The following is a 20,609-nucleotide window of genomic DNA, read 5'->3' as shown; positions in this document are numbered from 1 at the left end:
ACCGTCGGTTGCAAAATATTTTGGAAACATGAAACACAAAGTAAGAGTCTAATACCCATAGTTCTTCTGTGTAACTCAGCAACTGGATTTTGCTTAGGTCAGAAGAAATGAACACTGGACAAAGGCCATGGCCCAGAACGAAGTGGCTGGGTTGGGGGTGGGAAACAGAGCTCCAGTTCCAGGTTCCTTAGGATATTAAACTGGGTCACCCTATAACAGACCTTTCCCATAGCCTCAGGAAGCATGCGTCTATGAGTAAAGTAAGACGCTCCTTCAACGTAGCGTTTTAAGATATGTGCAACCCATCGCACACAAACAACCTCTTAGTTTCAAACACTTTCCCAGAAGCCCAGATAAGTCAGCCCTTTTAAACTTAGGTCACTTCCATTCCTCATTGGTAGGAATTATTTGTTCTCTGTGATTATCACTTTCCAGGAGTAGAAAGTATCTAGTGGACGTAGAAAGATAGTAAGCAAAGAGCCTCCTTCCATTCAAGTCTCCCACCCTACAGGAGACCCTGCAGCACTGTCAGGAGGCCGTCCTTGGGACTGTGCCGTGCCTTTTTGTTTGAACAGAACGGATTCCCATCAACTCAGTGAGACCCACTGGGGCACAGTGATCTTCTCAAGGTGTGTGAATACTGCAACAGAGCAAACCTGAATGATTGGCAGCACAGCTCCGCGACAAGCATTTGACCAGAATGTATAAAGCACTGGGTTCAGCGCCCCCTAGTGCTGAAAATAGCATGCATCGTACACCTACTCTCCCATCCAGCACACTCACGCCTGGCTGCTCAGGAAAGCCTCTCAATGAGATGAGCTGCAGTCTGAGAGTCTTACAGTCCAGCATGAGAACATTAGCACCTTCCAATCTCAAGAAAAACCACAAACCCAAGCTCTAGTGAAGATATTTCTCCTTCATAGTAAAGAGAAAATTCAGGAAAAGTGGCAAAAGCTGGAAGACAGACCACTTCCGTCCTCACACTTACTTTCAATATTAATGAAAACTATTCCTTTAGAAATAAAATATTCCTGAGTATCCGTGCAATAGACAATACACTCTGATCTGCACTGGTATGGTCCCGTTCTCTGAGTCTACGGAGCAGTATGGACAGCTGTGGCGAGAGAGACAGCTGAGAGCAGAGGGAAGTGTAGAAAAAAGATCTGTCCCTTGAAGCTGTACAGCTAGCTTGATTTTCACAGTATGTGATACCTCTACTGAGACATCTGACACTTTCTGTGCATAAGAAAAAGACTCAGCAGTTCCCAAGCATATCATGGGCACCGGGCTGTGGGCAAGAAAAAGCACAACCATTTGGAGGGAAGGGGTCACTAAGAGGCTGAGAGAGGGCTGGAGAGAGGGCTCAGAGGTTAAGAGCACTGACTGCTCTTCCAGAGGTCCTGAGTTCAAATCCCAGCAACCACAAGAGGGCTCACAACCAACTGCAATGGGATCCGGTGCTCTCTTCTGGTCTCTGAAGATAGAGACACTGCACTCAAATAAAATAAATAGACACTTAAAAAAAGAAGACGCTTAGAGATGGGGGAAGAGTTAAGCCAGAGGAAGAAGCAGAAGACAGGTTATAAAGAGTGAGCTTTCAGGGTGACTCTAAGGTAAGTCAGCATTGCGAAGAAAGAAAGAAAAAAGGGAAGGACTGGAGATATAGCTGGGTAATTAAGTGCTCTGGTCACTCTTGCAGAGGACTGGGGTTCGGTCCCTAAAACCTACATGGTGGCTCACAACTGTCTTTAACTCCAGTTGCAGGAGATCTGGCAGTTCCTCTGTCCGCTGTTGTCACAGGCACATGCCTACGTGTAGGCAGGTAAATGTTCTAGGCAAGAAGAAATTACTACAATGGACATTGGCAAAATAAGCGAACGTAAGAACTACTGGGGCATCAGCAGACACCAGGACTCACGAGAATGTTAGTGTCCACAGTGAATTTCAAATTCTAGTTCTAACATCTGTATGAATACTTCATTTCCCCTTCTGAACCTAGGTTATTATTATTGTTGTCTCCACAGAATAGAATAAAGTACGCGCTGGTGTTACCATCGAGAAAGAATAGTAAACTCACAAAGTATTTACAGCCGTTCTTGGCATGTGGTGACTATTTAAAAACATTGCCTACTATTGAGTACAATGCTCAAACCTAGAGACAAGGCGAGCTGTACATTGGGATGTGGGAGCAAACGGAAGAGGAGAGGCAGGGCTGTCACGGGACAGTCTGGCTCAGATCGCCGGATGCATGGTAGTGAGCGTACAAGTTACTGACTGTGGCTCAACTTCTATCTACCTTCCCGCACGTGGCGTGAGGCCATGGAGCCAGCCCAGTCGCCCTCTTTCTTTTGAAGGAGGCACATGGCGCTGGAAAGACTTTGGCTCCAGGGTCATCTGCTCCTTAGTTCTCACATCCATGGCTGATATTAGTGCACGTGAGGAAGACCACGATGCCCAGTGGAAAATCCCCAGGGATCTCACAGATATCCCAGTTTTTCACCTACACCCAGACTGTCTCAGACTTGCGGTATGGCAAGCACTGGCCCGGAGATGGCAGCCACTTTCTCTGCCATTTATATCTTCTCCCATGTGATCTGAGACAGTTTCCTCTCTCCCTCCATGTCCTGCCTCGTCCCCAGCACATGCCTTTTCCCTTTCAAATTAAACCTCTAGGGTGGGTGAAGTGGGTCAGTAGGTAAAGGCACCTGCCACCTGAGTGAGTCCCCAAGATCTGGATGGAAGGAGAGGACTGACTTCAGCCAAGCTGTCCTCTAACCTCCACACATGTGCTGTGGCGTGAACACACACAGACAATTTTAAAATGAAATTTTAAAATAGAACTTAAAAGTAAAGCATGTACTCAACTAACATAAGCTAGTAAGAAAAAAATTAAATCTGTGTGCCTGTATATCTTACCAAGAAATCCCCTGAGTATTAACTCTGTACACACGTACGTATGCAGTGGTACATTTCACCAAAGGTATATGTACCCTTTGTCTATCCTGTAGTGTGGTTCTCTGTCTGTTAAACTTCTAAAAAACTAAACAAAAAAATATGGTGAAAAACAGCCAATTTCCATTTTTATAAGGGCAAACCTTGTTGACCAAGGTCACACCCTGGAAAAAGTGGAAGGCACCAGATGGGGTTCCAAAATTTGGTTTGTGTCTAGTCCTTTCCAAAGAATGTGGCGCTCTAAGCAGGTCCTTGGTTTTGGTTGTACATAAGGTACCGGCGTGCTATTATAATTGCATTCCAAACATGGAAACCAAACCTAGCGGAGCAGAAAGGTAGGTAGTTACACAGGCTCCTAGGATGTCACCTACAATAACCTCTAACACATGTGCCAATACTTTATGTGCAGCCAAAACTGGTGACCTGCTTAGAGTGCCACATTCTGTGCAAAGGACTAGACACAAACCAAATTTTGGAAACCCCCTTCTGATGCCTTCCACTTTTTCCAGGGTGTGAACTCGGTCAACAAACTTGCCCCTTGCTTCATCCATCTCTCAAAAGTTTGGATCTACTGCCCACAAAAAGAGAAGTTCCATCAGCAGTTTACAAAAGAACAATTTGGAAGAGAAGTGTATTGAATCCTAGGGGAAATTAAACCCAAATAATCCAATAACAGCATTACAAAATTAACACAAGCCTATGAATTGAATTAATTGCCTCCTACGGTGGGGATTCTTGGCTACCACAGTCCAAAACAAATGAAGCCGGATGAAGTCAGCCGCCTTAAGAGAGGTCACAGGCAAGTACAGTGCTATTAAAGCCGTAGAGTTTATCTACTGCTGTTTCCCAACTTTCTGGCTTACTGTAGACACCTACGGAATAGGGAAACACCTTCATTTCTGCCATCCCATGCCTCGGGTTACATACAGAGGTTGTAGAGAGTACAGAACAAATACAGACATTTTTGCCAAGTCACCTCCTAGTCCCTCTGTCTGGAAGTTGAGGGATCTCCAGATGAGGTCCAGTTCTCCTGGGAGGGCAGAAGGTCAGATGTGACGGGTAGTAGTGTCTCTAGAACAGTGGGTCTAGCCATAAGGCAGTTCTTTAAGGATACCTACCAGTCAGCTGCTCCAAAAGAGACGCGCTGGGGTATTTCAGTAAATACACATTTCTATAAATTCTCTCTTAATGCCACGATGTCAGTATGCCTGTGGCGAAGTGAGATTACCTAAATAATATGGGCTCTGGGAGCCACAAACTGAGCACACGTGTGACTAACTCATCCTCTGCTAGGTTTCTTAAGGACTTTGAGCAGGAAGGTAGGATGTGGCGTCTTTATAGAAATAAAATCCTGGTGATTTATACACATTTGCCAAATTAGACCCTTAGGGCAAATAACGAGGAGGCCGAACTGCCTCCCGGAACACCTACTGAACATTTTCTCTGCGACTCATCCGCCATGCGACAGCTGACATTTACTCTCGGAGCTTCGTAATAACTGAACAACATTTTACGAAAACAATTAATTCATGGCATTTTATTGGGGTGCTATGTGACTTGCTATTTTTTTCACATTCTTAATTTTGTTTGACATTTTGAAAAGACCGTGCCTAACTCTTATATCCATTTTTTTTTAAAACCCAGCTAGCGTGTATAGAATTTTTTTTTCCTTTTTAAGCCTCCCTTGAAAACTAACGCAAGCATCGAAAACAAAAGATTTCTTGTTTAAGCTCTGAGAAATAAAGCATCCTGTTTGTTTGGAATCTTAATGACTGGTGCCCCAATCTACCTAATTAGGAGAGCCTTCATAATGAGGAAAAGTCTTTTCAAAGCCAATGGATTTGCAAACACAAACATTGCTGTCTCCCCAGAATGAATTAAGCACATTCCTCGTGTGCATATTTTAGTTACATCCTCTAATTAATATTACTACTTAAAATATGTGGAATTTATCTGTTCCAGTATAAAAACACCACGGGTTCCCTTCTCGTAGACTCACACACACCAGGCTGAATGTATTAACCTAATTTACATTTAGACAAAATGGAAATTATTTCATCAAAGCGATTCATTTTATTGACTTTAGCAACTTCAAGCTTCTTAACTTCAAACACCCTTTGTTCAGATGAATTAATGATGCCCCATTTTCACAGCAAAGAAGGTTATGGAAAATATTACCAGGTAAGTTTGAAAGGCTACCTATTACACTTGATATTCTATACGTACTCGCTAACATAACTGACATTCTATATGCATACACTAACATAAATAACATTCTATATGTACACATGCTAATATAATATTCCATACATGCACATGCTAATATAACTGACGTTCTAAATCCACACAGTAACAAAACTGACATTCTATACTACTTACTAATATAGCTGACATTCTATATGAATACACTATCATAAATGATATTTTATATGTACACATGCTAATATAATATTCCATACATGCACATGCTAATATAACTGACATTCTAAATCCACACACTAACATAATTGACATTCTAAATCCACACACTAACGTAATTGACAGTCTATATACATACACTAGTATAACTGACATTCTATACATACACATGCTAATATAACTGACATTCAATACCCACGCTCACGTGTGCACACATGCTATTTGTCTTGAATCTAATGCTTTGTAAAGAGTTAAGCTTATGCTTTGCTTTATTTTGGATTTTGGGTTTGTGTCACAGTTTAGCTTTTCTGTGACAGCATGTGATGGCACTTTGTAAAATTTGGCACAATGGCAATTAGCCTGACGCCTCAATGACCAGTCCTCTCGGAGTGTAATGTTTAGCAAGTGGAAGGTGAATTGTACATATCAATTGGCCCAGAGTGCACGTCTGCAATAAAGACAGATAGAAATAACATTGGATGCACTTCCGCTGGATGCTTGCATGGCAAACTGGGTGTTTGTATCTTCTCCTTAGCAATTACAAGCTGGTAAGGACTGGGTTATCTTTAAATCCTGGTAAAATGTTCATCCCTACATCAGGGAAGTGCGGGGAGCTTCAAGTTATGTTCATTCTCGATGTTTATATGTTCTGAAAGTTTCCTGTTAGTAAGTATCAGTCAGATTATAATCAGAAGAGAATTATTTAATTTTTTTGCATGTGGTTCAGTGTTTAGGGTGGAACCAAGTCTAAATATTCACTGCTCTCTGTGAGGCTCCGGCGTTGCACTAAAAATGTAATCTGCAGTCTAATTAAAGTGCAACCGGTTTTTTGAAACATGTTTTTCGAGTGAAACTCTGAATATGAGGAAGCAAAGAAAGAAACTCGATGGGGCCGCCTAGGCCCATTCCCAGACCAGGCAAGATCCAATTCTGTGGGTCTTTAAAGGGGTGAGGTGAAAGACAAACACACAGGGGAAAGGAAGTTTTCTCTAAAGTCATAATATAAGCACATAAAAATACTCCATAAACAATATGAATCAAAAACCTGAAAGAGAATAACTGTAATAAAATAAACTTTTGCCTTATTTCGATACTTCATTATATTCCTGCTGCTTAAACATACTGCTGCACTCACTATATATTTTTATTAATATTTTATAGTTGTCTTATAATAGTCAGGGGACAGAGAAACTAGATTGCTTTAAGAAGCTTAATACAGATTATTTATTTAAAAATTCTGCATATAGAAACACAAACTTTGTTTATAGCCAGAGCAAGTGTGCAGATTAAAGTCTGGATTTAAGTTAATTTAGGGTTTAAATCTATGGCTTGTAATAATAATAAATTATTTTAATTCTTGTTTCTAATTATAGCTGAGAGGAATCCCAAAAGGGGTAAAGGAAAGAAGTGTCACTTTTCAAGAACTCAAAGATTGGGGGGCAAAGAAAGATATTAAGATGAGTCCAGCCCCTGCCAACAAAGTGCCCCACTCAGCAGCCAACCTTCCCCTGAGGTTTGGGAGGAACATAGAAGACAGAAGAAGCCCCAGGGCACGGGCCAACATGGAGGCAGGGACCATGAGCCATTTTCCCAGCCTGCCCCAAAGGTTTGGGAGAACAACAGCCAGATGCATCACCAAGACACTGGCTGGTTTGCCCCAGAAATCCCTGCACTCCCTGGCCTCCAGTGAATTGCTCTATGCCATGACCCGCCAGCATCAAGAAATTCAGAGTCCTGGTCAAGAGCAACCTAGGTAAGTGTGGAAAAGCTGCTCGGCTGCATGGGGGCGGAGAATGAAAAATGTGTGTCCCGCACTGTCAAAGTGGGCCACTAAAAAAGCTAGCTTCTCAGAAGGACAAAGGCGACATCCCAAGTAAATAAGTGCCTGTACACACAGAGCTCTTCAAGGCGCAAAAAACCAAGCCAAGTACGGCCATACACTAAATCCATGCAATGACCAGACTGCAGGTTTAAGCTATGACACATGGTTCAATGTTTATCTCTCTACAGCAGAAGTCCCATGTGAGAGAACTGTTCCCCAGTTTAGATGACACAACCATCTCAACCAGATGGTAAAAGCAGGGATTCCCCCTGAAGAATACTTTGGGGTGGTAACGGGGATGGAATGTGGGCCTTATACATGCCAAGTCAATCAGACTGGATGCCATTCCTGCCCGACTTTTAAATGAAAGTTTTCCTTTTATACGTAAGTCCTTCTACAGTCATTCTGGATTACCTAAAAAGTATTTATTACCCACTACCTAAAGATCAGAGTACCAGTTGCTATATGGGATTAGAAAATGTTATTTCTAATACAGACCATATATTAAGAAAATTCAAATTCCTGACTTTAGTTAGGGACTGAGGGATGTAGGGTTGCAGAGTCTGTGACAGAATCAGAGAAGCTGCCTCAGAATACACCTGGCTTCCTGTTTCCAAGAACTTACAGCCATCTGACTTACATGTTTCGGTTCCATTGTCTTTAACAGACTTTCATTTCTGTAAGTTCTATCATTTTATCTACTGCCCTAATGTTTGGGCCTAGACATGTGACTGCCTCGTAGTAAGTCCTGGGTATGTGAGGGAATGAATGCACGTCATAAGGGACTAATAAGATCCTACAGAGGCGGGTTCATCTGCGGGAGGGAAGTCAGAGATATTTCCTCCAGAGAGTGGCGGGAGTCTGAACATGAAGAGACTGTGGGGAGGAGACAGGTCATTTCCAGATGAGGATGGGCTAAGGCCCTGAAGATAGCAAGCCATGGGGAAAGTCCTCTGTGGGAGCAGAAACAAGTGAATAGATGGGGACATGGGTAGAGGGGGAGCAATGCAGACAAACGGGACCCAGACATGGGCTGAGGCCCAGTAACTGGTAGATGGAGAGTTGCTGTCGATTTTTGCTGAGGTCCTGGGGTATATAAAACATGAGGTAGACTTGCACAACTAAGTCAATGGTAAGAGCGTATAACAAATTCAGAATTCACCCAATTCAGCTAAATTATAAGTAAGTAATTACAAGGATGATATTTTATTTTATTTTATTTCGAGACATCATTTCACAGTGTAGCTCTGACTGTCGTGGAACGGTCTCTGCAAACCAAGCTTGACTCAAACTCACAGAGATCCACCTGCCTATGTCTCCCAATGCTGAGCTAAGGGCGTGTACATCTACACCCCAGATGGGCTGTACCTTGACGTCCTTCTGCTTGCTAGTGCTCAGATGAGAACACTGTTTTGTTACATTTAAGGAAACGGGTGTTCACGGAAACAGATGATGCAGAAAGGAAACAAGAAAAAATAGGAAACCTCCAGCCAGTCCTTCAAGGGGCTATGAAGCTGTGACCTGCGGTCTGAGCAGCTCTGTGGTGTTGGCAGGAGGAGCATCGAGGAGAGCCATCATTCCTGTCAGTATAGGTGATGTTGAAAGTTGTTAAACGGGATCAAGGATGCTTGTAACGTAAATGTAAAGTAACCTTTGTCAGAATAAACAGTATTGTAAATAAAGAAGCCTCTGGTTAATGAGAGGGAGGGAGGGAGGGAAGAAAGGAGGGAGGGTGGGAGGGAAGGGGAGAGAGAGAGAGAGAGAGAGAGAGAGAGAGAGAGAGAGAGAGAGAGAGAAGACTGAAGCTACAAGACTGCACATCAGAACATATGTGTCCCTTCCTCCCTACACCCACATCCAGCATTGAGCTCTTCCTCCTGCTAACTAGGTCTGGGGAGGCCACCAGAGCCTGGCATTTATTCCATAGCACCCAGCTCCACCTCCAGCTCAGTCAGCTGAGGGATTACAGGACAGAGCTGGGGGGGGGGGTTCTACATCTATGTGATGGAGAAAAACTTCCCAAAGGTGCAGAAATGCAGTCAGCCTAGGCTCCCAGCCAGCTCCTGCTGCCCCATGAAGCTATGAGACCTGGCTAGAGCCCACCTGGGCAGAGCAACTGCCCAGCTCCTGGGGTCCTTTTTGCATTCCCCCTCCTTGTATCACAATACCCTCAGGTCTTCAGTGCCCCATCAGATAGCCTTCTGAGGTCAACCTTGGGTTACATTTCCAGAAACATGGATGAGAGGATGCCTTCATTGCTCTCCCATGGAGAAGGTTCTGTTGTTAGGTGAGCGTGATGACCACTACACCACGGAAACACCCATTGAGAAGGTTCTATTGTAAAAAAGGAAAGAAAGAAAGAAAGAAAGAGAGAGAGAGAGAGAGAGAAGAAAAATCACAAAAAAAGGTTTGTATAAAAACATATCAATGTACTACACGGGGATTCTTTCTGAGTCTCTATCTCTCTCTCTCTCTCTTTCTCTCTCTCTCTCTCTCTCTCTCTCTCTCTCTCACACACACACACACACACACAATCATATGCACAGTTATGATTGCTTACAAAGTTAAATAGAAGTCTGCCCTAACCGATAGCAGGGTAAAGGTTGATTGACATGTGAGTGGACCAAGGTGACATGGTCACTTGTGAACATGTTTTAAAATGTCCTCTTCTCCAGGTCACTTTAAGTGATTCTGGGACAGGCTGGAACTTAAAGCCAGACACCTCTCTGTGTAATTGGACAAGACAAAGGAAGCCCCGTGGTTGTAGAGGGACGAAAGAGAGACCACTGTGAGCTGATTCATTTAATGTCTCTTGCGTCCATAATTAAAAACTCGCTTCTCATGCATCTCTCTGCTCCTCATTTAAAACTTTAAGGCTTTGATTTGACAAAAAAAAAAAAAAAAAACATCTGGCCACTCCTTACCTAACAGTTTATAAATGCAGCGGAACCAAACTCAAATGCACAGTAACCCAACCTTCGTCCTAAGAATATGAAGCCCTTCATCAGCTGTAACGGGCTCACTGGACGGCCTCAGCTCCACAGGGGACCCACAGGAAATGATTTTCTTTTTCCCCTACCAGCCTCCACTGGGCCTTGTGACTCTCCCACTCCTGCTGGGCAGAGATTCATTAACGGTACCCTGGACAGACTCTATAACTTCCTTGGTCACTTCTTGATATTAAAAAACTCTGTCAAGTTCGGGTGAAGACACCATCCTCATATCCAAAGCAAATTGTTCCGTCCCTCACCACTGGCTGGCCTGTGGGCTGGGAAGATCCACAGTGGGAATGGACGATTCTGCTCTTCCCTCTGCCCGCAAACCTCAGTGGCGGTGTGGTGTGAGGGGACACAGTCTAGAAATCTAGAAAACAGTCTGTCCCCTTCTCCAGAGTGTCCGTGTGGGCAAAGGGTGATGGGAATTCAGAATAAGAGATGCTCATACAGTCTGTATGAGGTTGCCATTTCTCACAGTGATTAGTCAGGGAGCTGGACGGGCTTTCAACCTGCCTGGGTCACTGCCCTGGGGGCTTACACGCTGCTCACTCCCTACTGCCTTCCACCCGTCCTGTCCTCTCTGTACCCTCCTATTGCCTGAAAGCAAGGCTTGGCTACCTTTCCAGTAACCACTTGGGACATAAGCAAGACAAGTTACACTGGTCACATAAGTCACACAAGAATATGAGAGGCCACCATAGAGCTTAGGTGTCCCAAGGAACTACCCGGAATAATGCCCTGATACACACACCAGAGTCAAGAGCACTGGTGTTGAAGAGACCAAAATCTCCCATTCTTCTCTCTGCTACACAGCAGCCTGTGGGACCTAGAGCCAGAATGGTCTGAGAGCTCCACCTTGTAATCCCTTGGAGCAACTCACTCCATGCTTTGTTCTCTTCGTTTGATTTTGGTCCTGGGACAAGAGACTGAGGTGCATATTTTACATACCAAAGCAGGCCTGGCCTCCAGGTTCTCCCAACATCCCTCAGTCCCTCGTCCCTGGGTCTGAAACCAAACACGCTTTACCTCATCTTTCCTGTGGCTTAACTTCCGCTCTGGAATAAACGTCTCAGATGGCTTTGCTCTCCTTTGCACAGCTGTAGCACAGCCAATTTAAACATATCCCCAACTAGCGTACAAATAAATGAGACTCACACTTTTGTTACTTGACTTTGACAATTACTGGAGGGGGGACCCCTAATCTACTTTTCTAACCGCTGACCTGGCTACTTCCCCAGCGGTGTACCCCATTTACTTGCTGTTCCTCCTGGCTGTGTGCCCATGGTCCATCTCCCATCATGGTGGCTCCCTCTTCTCTCCTCAGTCTTCCTCCTTTCCCTCCTGTTCTCTCTCCTCTCTCTACTCCACCCCCAAGCAAGTAACTCAAAACCCACCTACCTCTTATCCCTCCAGTAGCCGGTTGTAGCAAATTTTATTTAACCAATAGTTTTAAATTAAGGAACAAGGTTTTCACAACAAAACCTTGTAACCAGGAGAAATTCTCGTAGGCCTGGACCTCTTGATATAGAATTTAGCATTACAATCCATAGCAACCGACCAAACTTGAACATATACCACTCTGCTCAGTTAGATCTTAGGGAAGGCCTCATTGGATTCATTCATTACTATCCTCTCATGCATCCCCACCTCAAGGCCGCCATCTTTCCTAGGGCCTCACCAATATGGAACAAATTACAGCGTCGTGCTCCTGAACCTCCAAAACTGTGAGCTAAACCATCTCTTCCTGAAATAAGGAGCCCAGTTGGAAGTATTTTGTTATAGCAATGAGTGAGACCTGCCCCTTCCAAAGGTCATTACCTCCTACGACACTCCAGAACTAGAGCCAAACTTCCAGCCCATGAACAAGCTTAAGCTACCCAGACCGCAGCACCTGACTTCCAGAGAGCCACGGCAGGCCCACTGCCAGGTCTCTCATCCGGGCTTTTGTTGCTTACCCCAGAGTAGCTTCACAAACCTGTGACCTGTGGAGTCTCACAGGGCCCAGGCTTGATGATGTGAAAGTTTGGAGATGACTTAAATGTGATCCTCAAGGGCTCCTGTGTTGGAGGCTTGGTCCCTACTGTGACGGTATGGAGATGTGAGACTACGCGGAAGTTCAAAGGTCTCTGAAAGTACCTCGCTAAGGGCACTAAGGAAGGATTAGTAGGAGTCTGGGTGAGTTTTCATGACCTCGGGTCACACAGACCCAAGACTTCTGATTGCCTCGTTAGCTTTCTGTCTTACAGTTCAATCACTCACTCCTGCCCAGAAAGACTGCCGACATTGTGTGTGATTATTATGGTTAGGGTATGAGATGTGCCCATCCCGAAAATCACGCTTGAGCAGTGATGGAGTCATATGGGCACTACCCTCCTCTGTGAATTAATCCATCGTGCTGGAGAATTCTGTGTCAACTTGAGCAGAGTTGCCTGGAAGGAGGGAACCCTACTTAAGGACGTGCCTTCATAAGATCCGGGCTCTGTTTAGTATTATGGTCTGTCCTGCCTCCTTCAAACTTGACGATTCATCGATGTGCGCTCTTTTTTTATTTTGTGGTACTGGAAAATAAACCCAGGGCCTGGCGTATGCTAGGTAAACAGTCTTCTGCTTGACTACATCAAAAAAGAGGAGAGAAAAGAGAATGCATGGAAATCTTTCCCTGTCCGTGACTGAAAGCTTACCAGATGCTTTGAACTTTGCTCCTAAAAAAAAAAAAAAAAAAAAAATCAGATCTTTGTCTTTGGTTGTTGCAGCTATTTTTTTATTTATTTTATGGGTATGTGTGCTTTGCCTACATGTATGTATGTCTGTGTACCACATATATACCTGGCACTGACCGAGGCCAGAAGAGGGCATAAGATCCCTCAGTGGAGTTACTGTTTTGAGCCACCATGTGGGTGCTGGGAATTGAACCTGGCTTCCCAGAAGAGAAGTAGCAAGTGCTCTTAACCACTGAGCCATCGCTCCAGCCCCCCTCTGTGCTTTCTAAGTAAAAAATACATCATGTTTAATTAACATGATTTAATACTTCCAACCTTATTTTAAAAAAATAATAGCACATCATTGTACCCTATAAATATACCCAACTATAATTTTTCTGTGTATAATAAAAGAGACTCAAAAATTGGAAAAATGTGCATACACACATACAAAGCCTTGGTCCTAGTGTAATCATCAATTGGCATTCAGAGTTCATTAGTCCGTTCATCCCCTACCTCCTACCCCACCGTGCCAGGTAGGGCTTGACTTTAGAGACAACAGTGAGAGTGAGCTGGGAGTTCTCGTCCAGCCTCCGTGCTCTCTCTCAGCCTGGCTGCTCCCTTGGATTCCACTGATAGGGAAGAGATCCAGATGAGAGGCAGGAGCAGAAGACAGTTCAGAGCAGGCTGGAGAGACTCTCAAAACCGGAGGCTAGCCCTTTGCTCGCAACCCTGCTGTTCCCCATAATCCCTTCCTGGATGTCCTGCCAGAGTCCTGGAGCATGGATTCCCACTCCATACACGCCTGTGTCTCCTCTGGGGGCCCCTAAGGGAAGGACCTAAATCACGCTCTTATGAAGCACATGTATGGTCATGTCCGGCTCACCCTTCCTGCTTAGGCATGATTTCAAGGGAACTCTGCCCTGCCTCTCCTGCCTGTAACATTTGGAGCCTTTGTTTCAATAAACCACACGAAAGACATTTCCTCAACCAAGGGAAGCCCCTCAGGCCTGAGTGACCGGTGTTGGGAATTTTGTAACTGTTAGATTTTGGTGTTGGCCTACAACTCAGAGGGAGATTTTTCTAAGAGTTCAGAATTATTGGAAAACTCATAGAGATTTTCTTTAAGTTTTTGGATTGTTTACGTGTGTGGGATTCCTGCTGCCTGTGGAGGTCAGAGTAACCCAGACCTTTTGCACGAGCAGGTGCTCATAGCTGCTAAGCCACCTCTCCAGGCCATCAGAAGAGATTTTGATGTCAAAAAGTTTAAGGATCACAGCAACAGATTTATTCTAGTATAATTTTAAGTGAGCATCTATTTCAATAGATAATAGGTGATTGATGTTTCTCCCTGGCCCCCAACACTATCTTTTTACAGTAGAAAAAATACAGAAAGGAGAGAGAGAAAGAGAGAAAGAGAGAAAGAGAGGGAGAGAGAGAGAGAGAGAAAGAGAAAGCACTCTCTCCAAGCACTTTGCTTCCCTGTAATGTACCTGGACCGTACAACCCAGCTGGCCCGAGAAGGAGAGCAGGGACCAAGGCTTCAGGAAAAGCTGGGGATTGGGCAGTTCTGATACAGCAATGATTTTCACGGAAGTAACTGCCACGTGGTCTCAACGCCACATTTCATACATCATGCTCTGACAATGACCTTGAAAAATACAAAGAAGGAAAACGTGTCCTGACTCCGGGGCAATTTCTTATGAGAGAAATGAAAGGTCGGTGCTCATCTAACTGTGACCAAAGAAATGAAATAGTAGGGTAATAGGTAAGCGCACTGGCTCCGTGTACCCTGTTCCCTTTTCTCCTTCTTAAAGACTGCCTGGGCCATCACACAGTACCTCTCCTTCAGAAGATAGAAACTTATCACACTGCATAATGAACAAACCAAGCTGCATGCTATTTTCTGTACCTGTGTCTATGGAAATTTCTTCTTCATCAGGAAAGCCTGTTTCCTACTTAACAAAATCCCTGGTCAAATTTGGTTGCAGATGCATGCAACAGAAAACCTAAGTAATATTGTTCCAGCCAAGAAAGGCTTCTTTCTTCTCACATACAAAAGGGGGGTGGGGTGGGGAGGTGGTGGTGGGGCAATCCTGAGCTGGTGTGAAAATTCAGTCAACAGCCAACAGGGACCCAATCTCCTGCTATCTTTCCCTCCTCTAGGTCTTAGTAAGCTACCAGGTCTGGCTCTGAGAACAGAAACAGAGCCAAGGCAAAGGAATCCTCTATTCAAAAACAAAACAAACAAAATAAACCCCTTCAAACACTAAGTGGTGATTTCCTTTGTTTCGTGCAAAGGGCTACCCTCATCTGGAAATAAAACAATGCTTCTTTCTACTCCAGAGTGTGGCCCCACCACTCTGACTGTGAAGGAAAAAGGCAAGCATGTAGCAATTGGACAGGCAGCCTCTACAAGCCACTTCCATGGTATATAAAATGCTTATCACATTTTAACTGTTCACTAGACAACAGTAAGCCATTGAGTTTGGGCTCAGGGACTATTGGCACATCACCAGTTAGTTGGCAGTCCACATAGTTTCTATCTATAGTTTTACCTGTTATGTGACAATGGGACTACTCTATAAAATGTCTCTTGACACTACCAAATGTTACCTGGAGGTCCACATAATTCCTGATTAGGAACCACTTAATTCAATTATTCATTCCTAAAACTCCTGACTATTTATTGCTGTGGGGATTATGTCTGTTTTAGCATTTACTACGTTCTGTTACACTGATATCTATACATGAGAACAGGGCTTAGAAGAAACAGGAGCCAACAAACCAGTTCAACAGACTTTAACCTGTCTTAAAGGTCACACTCTCTTCAATCCACTGCCCTGTCCACCAGCAATGGTCTGCTCTCCAGCTCCCTAACATCCAGCTCTCTAATGTACTGAGCATGTGGGAAACGCCAGCTGAATTAAGCACCAACGGTAAAAAAAAATAAAGGATTCCCGAGATTAAATCCTTAGTGTTTTAAAACACCATACACGGATTCGGAAGGGAAAAAGGGAAGGGATGGGGACAGGAAGAGAAGCAGCAGAGTAGGAGGGAGAAGGGAAGGAGAGACAGAATATAGATTCTGGAAAAGCATTACCTTGTCTCTTCCCCGAGGCTTCTAACTGTAGAGGAGGAAAGGAGTACCCACCTCACCAGGAATAAGGAGTAAGGGGTACAGGGTCAGAGAAGCTGAAGGGTACCATTGTTATCTTGGGTCATCAAGGAGTAACTAATACATTTTCTTCTCCAGTGTTTCAGGTGTTTCAGGTTGCACGTCTGTCTGTGTACACACACACACACACACACACACACACACACACACACACAAAGGCAATGTATAAGTATAAATGCATGTGTACATGTGCATATGTGGACATGCATGTAAAGACCTCAGGTGCTGAGATTTTCCTTTGTTTTTCTTTTCTTCCTTCCTCTCTTTCTCTCTTTCTTTCTTTCTTCCTTTCTTTCTTTCTTATTATCTTGAAGAAGTTCAAGTAGGCTAAGCCCCCAGATCCACCTCTTCCTACGTCCTCCATACCATGATGGCAGTGGACCACCGTGAACCTCAAGTCCTTGTGCCTGCAAGGCAGCACTTACCAGCTAAGCTTTCTCCCCAGCTCCCAAAGCACTCTTGTTGATGATGAAGACCAGCTTCCCATTCCGCTTCTGCACTGAAGCTGGGCCAGAGGTACAGGAAATCTCAATGGCTGACAAACAGAATTGAGGAGCAGTGGCCAGAGGTGCTCTCTACCTGCAGAGGTCATACACTCCCTGGGTGATTTGCAGTCTGTTACAGATCTTATTCGGGAAATGGAACAAGACAATAGAGCAATTAAAATTAATCAGCAGTGTGCCCTGACCCTCCAGCATGAAGTGTGGTAGACGCCCCCAGCCCATCCCATAGATGGATGGCTGTAGCCATATGCTCAGTGCGATTCACTTTGGAAATATTACCCAGCAAGCACCAGGCCCTCTTCACTAACCCCAGTCTATGTGAACTTCCCATTTATTAATTAACTCTGCAATGTTTGTCAGATGTCCATGCTTTACTCACTATTGTGCTTTTTAAACTGGAGAGATGTTGCTTGCCTTTTGAAACAAATTTTTATTGTGATAAAAATCCATATAACATAACATTTATCCTCTTAATTTCCTATATGTTTACAATTCAATAGATTAAATACACCTCACTAGTCGTTTTCTGGAGTCTGGTTCTATTCGTTATACGAATGCTGATACAATGCAAGCACACCCAAAATTTTGTCTTAATTATGCAAAAAAAAAAATCCCATGAAAACAACAAAGCTGGTTTTTTCCAGAGGCCTGGGCTCGACAACAGTGCTTCCTTTACCCAGAAATGTTAAACCACATCACCTAAATATTTTTCTTCTATAATGTCGTTAGCATGTCTCAGAGGAGGCTATGTTGCCAGTCATTTCTTCTCCCCTTTTATTCACTCATGGCTAGCACACTGCACTGCCCAGGGTCCCAAGCTCATGGAAGGCTTGGAAGTACCTGGGCGAGCACAGCTTTCTGTGAGCATCAGATATGAAGAGACACTTAAGAACAGTCGTGAAAACAGTCTGATTAGTTTAATTCTCTTAAGAAATAAGAGGCCGTGCTGCTGCTGTGCTGTTTTGCAATGCTTTCTCGTGAACTTGAAAACTCATTCACGTTCTTCGCAAGAACATAACTCATGGCATTGCCTCTTGCCTGTTTCCTATTAAAGACAGTTAAAATCTAAAGCTTTGCACTTGATGTCAGAAAAAATCCACCCCAAAAGATGTCCAAAAATAACCAATAAAAAAGCCCCTTATAGAATGTATTGTAGCATTTTCCTCTCATAACGTAACCTGAAGGTGACGTGCACAATCCTAAATGCAGCTAAGGAAATAGCGAGAATCACTACCCATACCCTCATTCTCAATATAGGATCCAAAACATGAAAGGAGCCAAACAGGAAAACCACTATTATAATCAAGAATGGAACTAAATTATAACCCAATTGATGCAAATATTAATATTTTCTTTGTAGAAATAGAAAGATATTATTTTAATCCTGAAGGATAAATATCACAAAATTGATTTTACTTCTGGCCCAGATTCTTAGGCACTGGTATATTGTGGTTAATAAAGAGCAATCTATTGTTCCTCTTTTGTACAATATGCAATAAAAGTAGTTAGCTATGACAGGGCATCATGCAATTCTCATACTTGCAAAATTAATTGTGTCTTTTTTTTCCCCCTTGTAAATTGTTAAGTAGAGCCAGCATTGCAAAATTACTTTTATCCACTAGGGGGCAGAAAATGTTTCACATTTGTATATTACCAACTTTAAATTCTTGAGCTAAAAAGAGTCTCCACTACAACAAAAGGTCCTCAAGGTCGTCCTGTGTTCTGTACAGCACACTGCACATATAGTGCTCAGTTGATAGCTGTAAGGGTTGTTTAAATGAGGATATAGTCTCCTTGACCCAACAGTTCACTGACGGTGGACATAAGTATCCCTCGGAGACTAACAAATCCTCCGGGAAAGGAGGGTTGCTTAAAGCGGGCTCACAGCCTCTGAGGGCAAGCAAAGTCCTTTCTATGATACAATGTCTGCAATGTGATGCAAAGGTGGGGCTTCCTCTACAACTGGGTTGACACTGAACTCACAGAGCTACAAATGCTCCTCTACTGGCTCTGGAAACTTTGTTACATGAATTTGCCATACCACAAGCTAACAATAGCTTCAATGTGGCAAGCATGTTCTTAGTTTCTTCTTAATGCATCTCTGTGACCAATTAATATGTTTCCCTTGTTCCCATTCCAATAACTAAAGCATTACTTTGATTAAAAGACACAAGCTCTTTACTTTTTCTCTCTCCTTAACTAAAACACATCAAGGTAAATTGTCCCTCTTGGGTTTCCATCTGAACAGGTGACCTTTTAATACCGTTCCTTGCTCCTCCCCTCCGTGTCAGTCTTGGCCATGCCCTACATCACTGGACAGCAAAAGTGTGACAATAGCAGGCTGGTGGAGGAATGGGGCTGGCAGGGAGCCAGGAATTATCCATCACCGAAGTTGGTGACTTCACCGATGCATGGGGCTCTCACTTGCCAGTCAAACCTCACACAGATTTTAACTTGCATGGCTTTACCCACTACCCTAAATCACTTCGACTGTAAAGTGTTTTCCCTTAATGGAAACAATTCTTCTCTCTCCACTTCCTAGGTCTATGGCCGACACTCACTCTAACACTAAAAACCACAAAGTGATGGTATGGAGAAGCTGGGAGTGGGACAGTGTGGCAGCGTCTCCTCTTTAGTAGTCAGAGCAGTCTGCCACTAAAAGCAGGGCCTTTCGACTAACACCAGGTCTAGGAAGGTGCAAATACTCAAAGTACAGATGTGTTTGAAAATACCCTAATCAGTCCCTTCCTTGTATATGGTTAACAGATGCTAATAACAATAAGGAGAGGGACTGGGGAAATGGCTGGTGTAAAGGCAGCTACCATGCAAGCCTGAGTTTGACCCCTGAGATTCACATGGTGAAAGGGGAGCACCACCTCCTGCAAGCTGTCCTCTGCACTCTACGTGCACACCATGACACGCATGTGCTCTCACAACTAAGAAACGGTGATTTGGGGAGGGGACGGGGAGAGAGAGAGAGAGAGAGAGAGAGAGATTCATGTTGCTTCTCACTTCCCTTTATCCACTATACAGTCCAGGATCCCAACGAGGGAATGCGGCCAACAGAGAGTCCCCTGATGACCTGTTAACATCAGTTGACCATACACTTCAGATTTATCTCTGGTTCTCTATTTTATTCTACAGTGCATGTCTACTACAGTGCCAGTAAGGACTGTTTCCAGCCTACAGATTCCTGAAATGATGTTAAGTCAAGGAGCGTGATGTTTCCAGCTGCTTGGTTCTCAGGATTATTTTAGCCATTAGGAGTTTTTGTGATATGATTCCATGTGAATTTTAGGATTGATATTTTTAAATTGTATAAAAATGGGGAAAGAGGAACTTCAGAGATGACTCAGTAGATAGAATGCTTACTAAATGGGCAAGAGAACCCAAGTTCAGGTTCCAGCATCCAAGTAGAAAGCTGGATGTGGTGGTTTGAATAGGAGTGCCCCGCCCGACCCATAAATTCGTGTGTTTGAATGCTTAGCCATAAGGACTAGCCCCATTAGGAGGTGTGGCCTTGTTGGAGTAGGAGTGGCCTTGTTAGAGGAAGTGTGTCACTGTGGGGCGGGCTTTGAGGCCTTCTATGCTCACATTATGCCCAGGGTTGCACACAGTCTCCTCCTTCAGATCAATAGAATTCTCAGCTCCTTCTCCAGCATCACACCGCCTGCATGCAGCCATGCTTCCCACCGGAACAATGGACTAAACCTCTGAAACTCTAAGCCAGTCCCAATTAAATGTTGGCCTTTATAAGAGTTGTCATGGTCATGATGTCTCTTCACAGCAATAAACCTAAGATATCGGATGTGACCATGTATTATGCTTATAGGTCCAGTGCTGTGGGTGGACAGACAGCCTAGCTCCTCAGTGAGAGACTCTGTGAAAGAAGCAATAAGGTGGAGAGTGACAGAGGAGGATCCCTGATGCCCTCCTATGCACTGTGGGAGCACTCACATATGGAAACCCATATACATACATGCATATACCACACACATACAACACACATATGTAAATATATTATACACCACACATGTGTGT

General features: G+C 43.9%; 1 protein-coding gene across 1 annotated transcript; it reads left to right on the top strand.

The window, feature by feature from the left end:
- Positions 1-4,956: 4,956 nt before the first annotated feature.
- Positions 4,957-8,874, top strand: Npvf (neuropeptide VF precursor). The gene is made up of 3 exons (NM_023952.2): positions 4,957-5,133; positions 6,744-7,123; positions 8,619-8,874. Exons 1-3 carry the CDS (start codon positions 4,996-4,998, stop codon positions 8,710-8,712), a joined length of 612 nt encoding a protein of 203 aa, NP_076442.2. The 5' UTR covers positions 4,957-4,995; the 3' UTR covers positions 8,713-8,874.
- The last annotated feature ends 11,735 nt before the right edge of the window (positions 8,875-20,609 follow it).

Source organism: Rattus norvegicus, chromosome 4 (assembly GCF_021556685.1).
Source record: "Rattus norvegicus strain SHRSP/BbbUtx chromosome 4, alternate assembly SHRSP_T2T, whole genome shotgun sequence".
In the NCBI taxonomy this organism is placed as follows: Eukaryota; Metazoa; Chordata; class Mammalia; order Rodentia; family Muridae; genus Rattus; species Rattus norvegicus.
This window is presented reverse-complemented; position numbering and strand designations above follow the sequence as displayed.

What these genes read in the sequence shown, in the direction of transcription:
- Npvf (NM_023952.2), top strand. Translation starts at nt 4,996, where the DNA reads ATGGAAATTATTTCATCAAAGCGATTCATTTTATTGACTTTAGCAACT. An exon ending in GTTATGGAAAATATTACCAG is followed by an intron (nt 5,134 to 6,743) that starts GTAAGTTTGAAA and finishes TTCTAATTATAG; the next exon opens with CTGAGAGGAATCCCAAAAGG. An exon ending in CCTGGTCAAGAGCAACCTAG is followed by an intron (nt 7,124 to 8,618) that starts GTAAGTGTGGAA and finishes GTTACATTTAAG; the next exon opens with GAAACGGGTGTTCACGGAAA.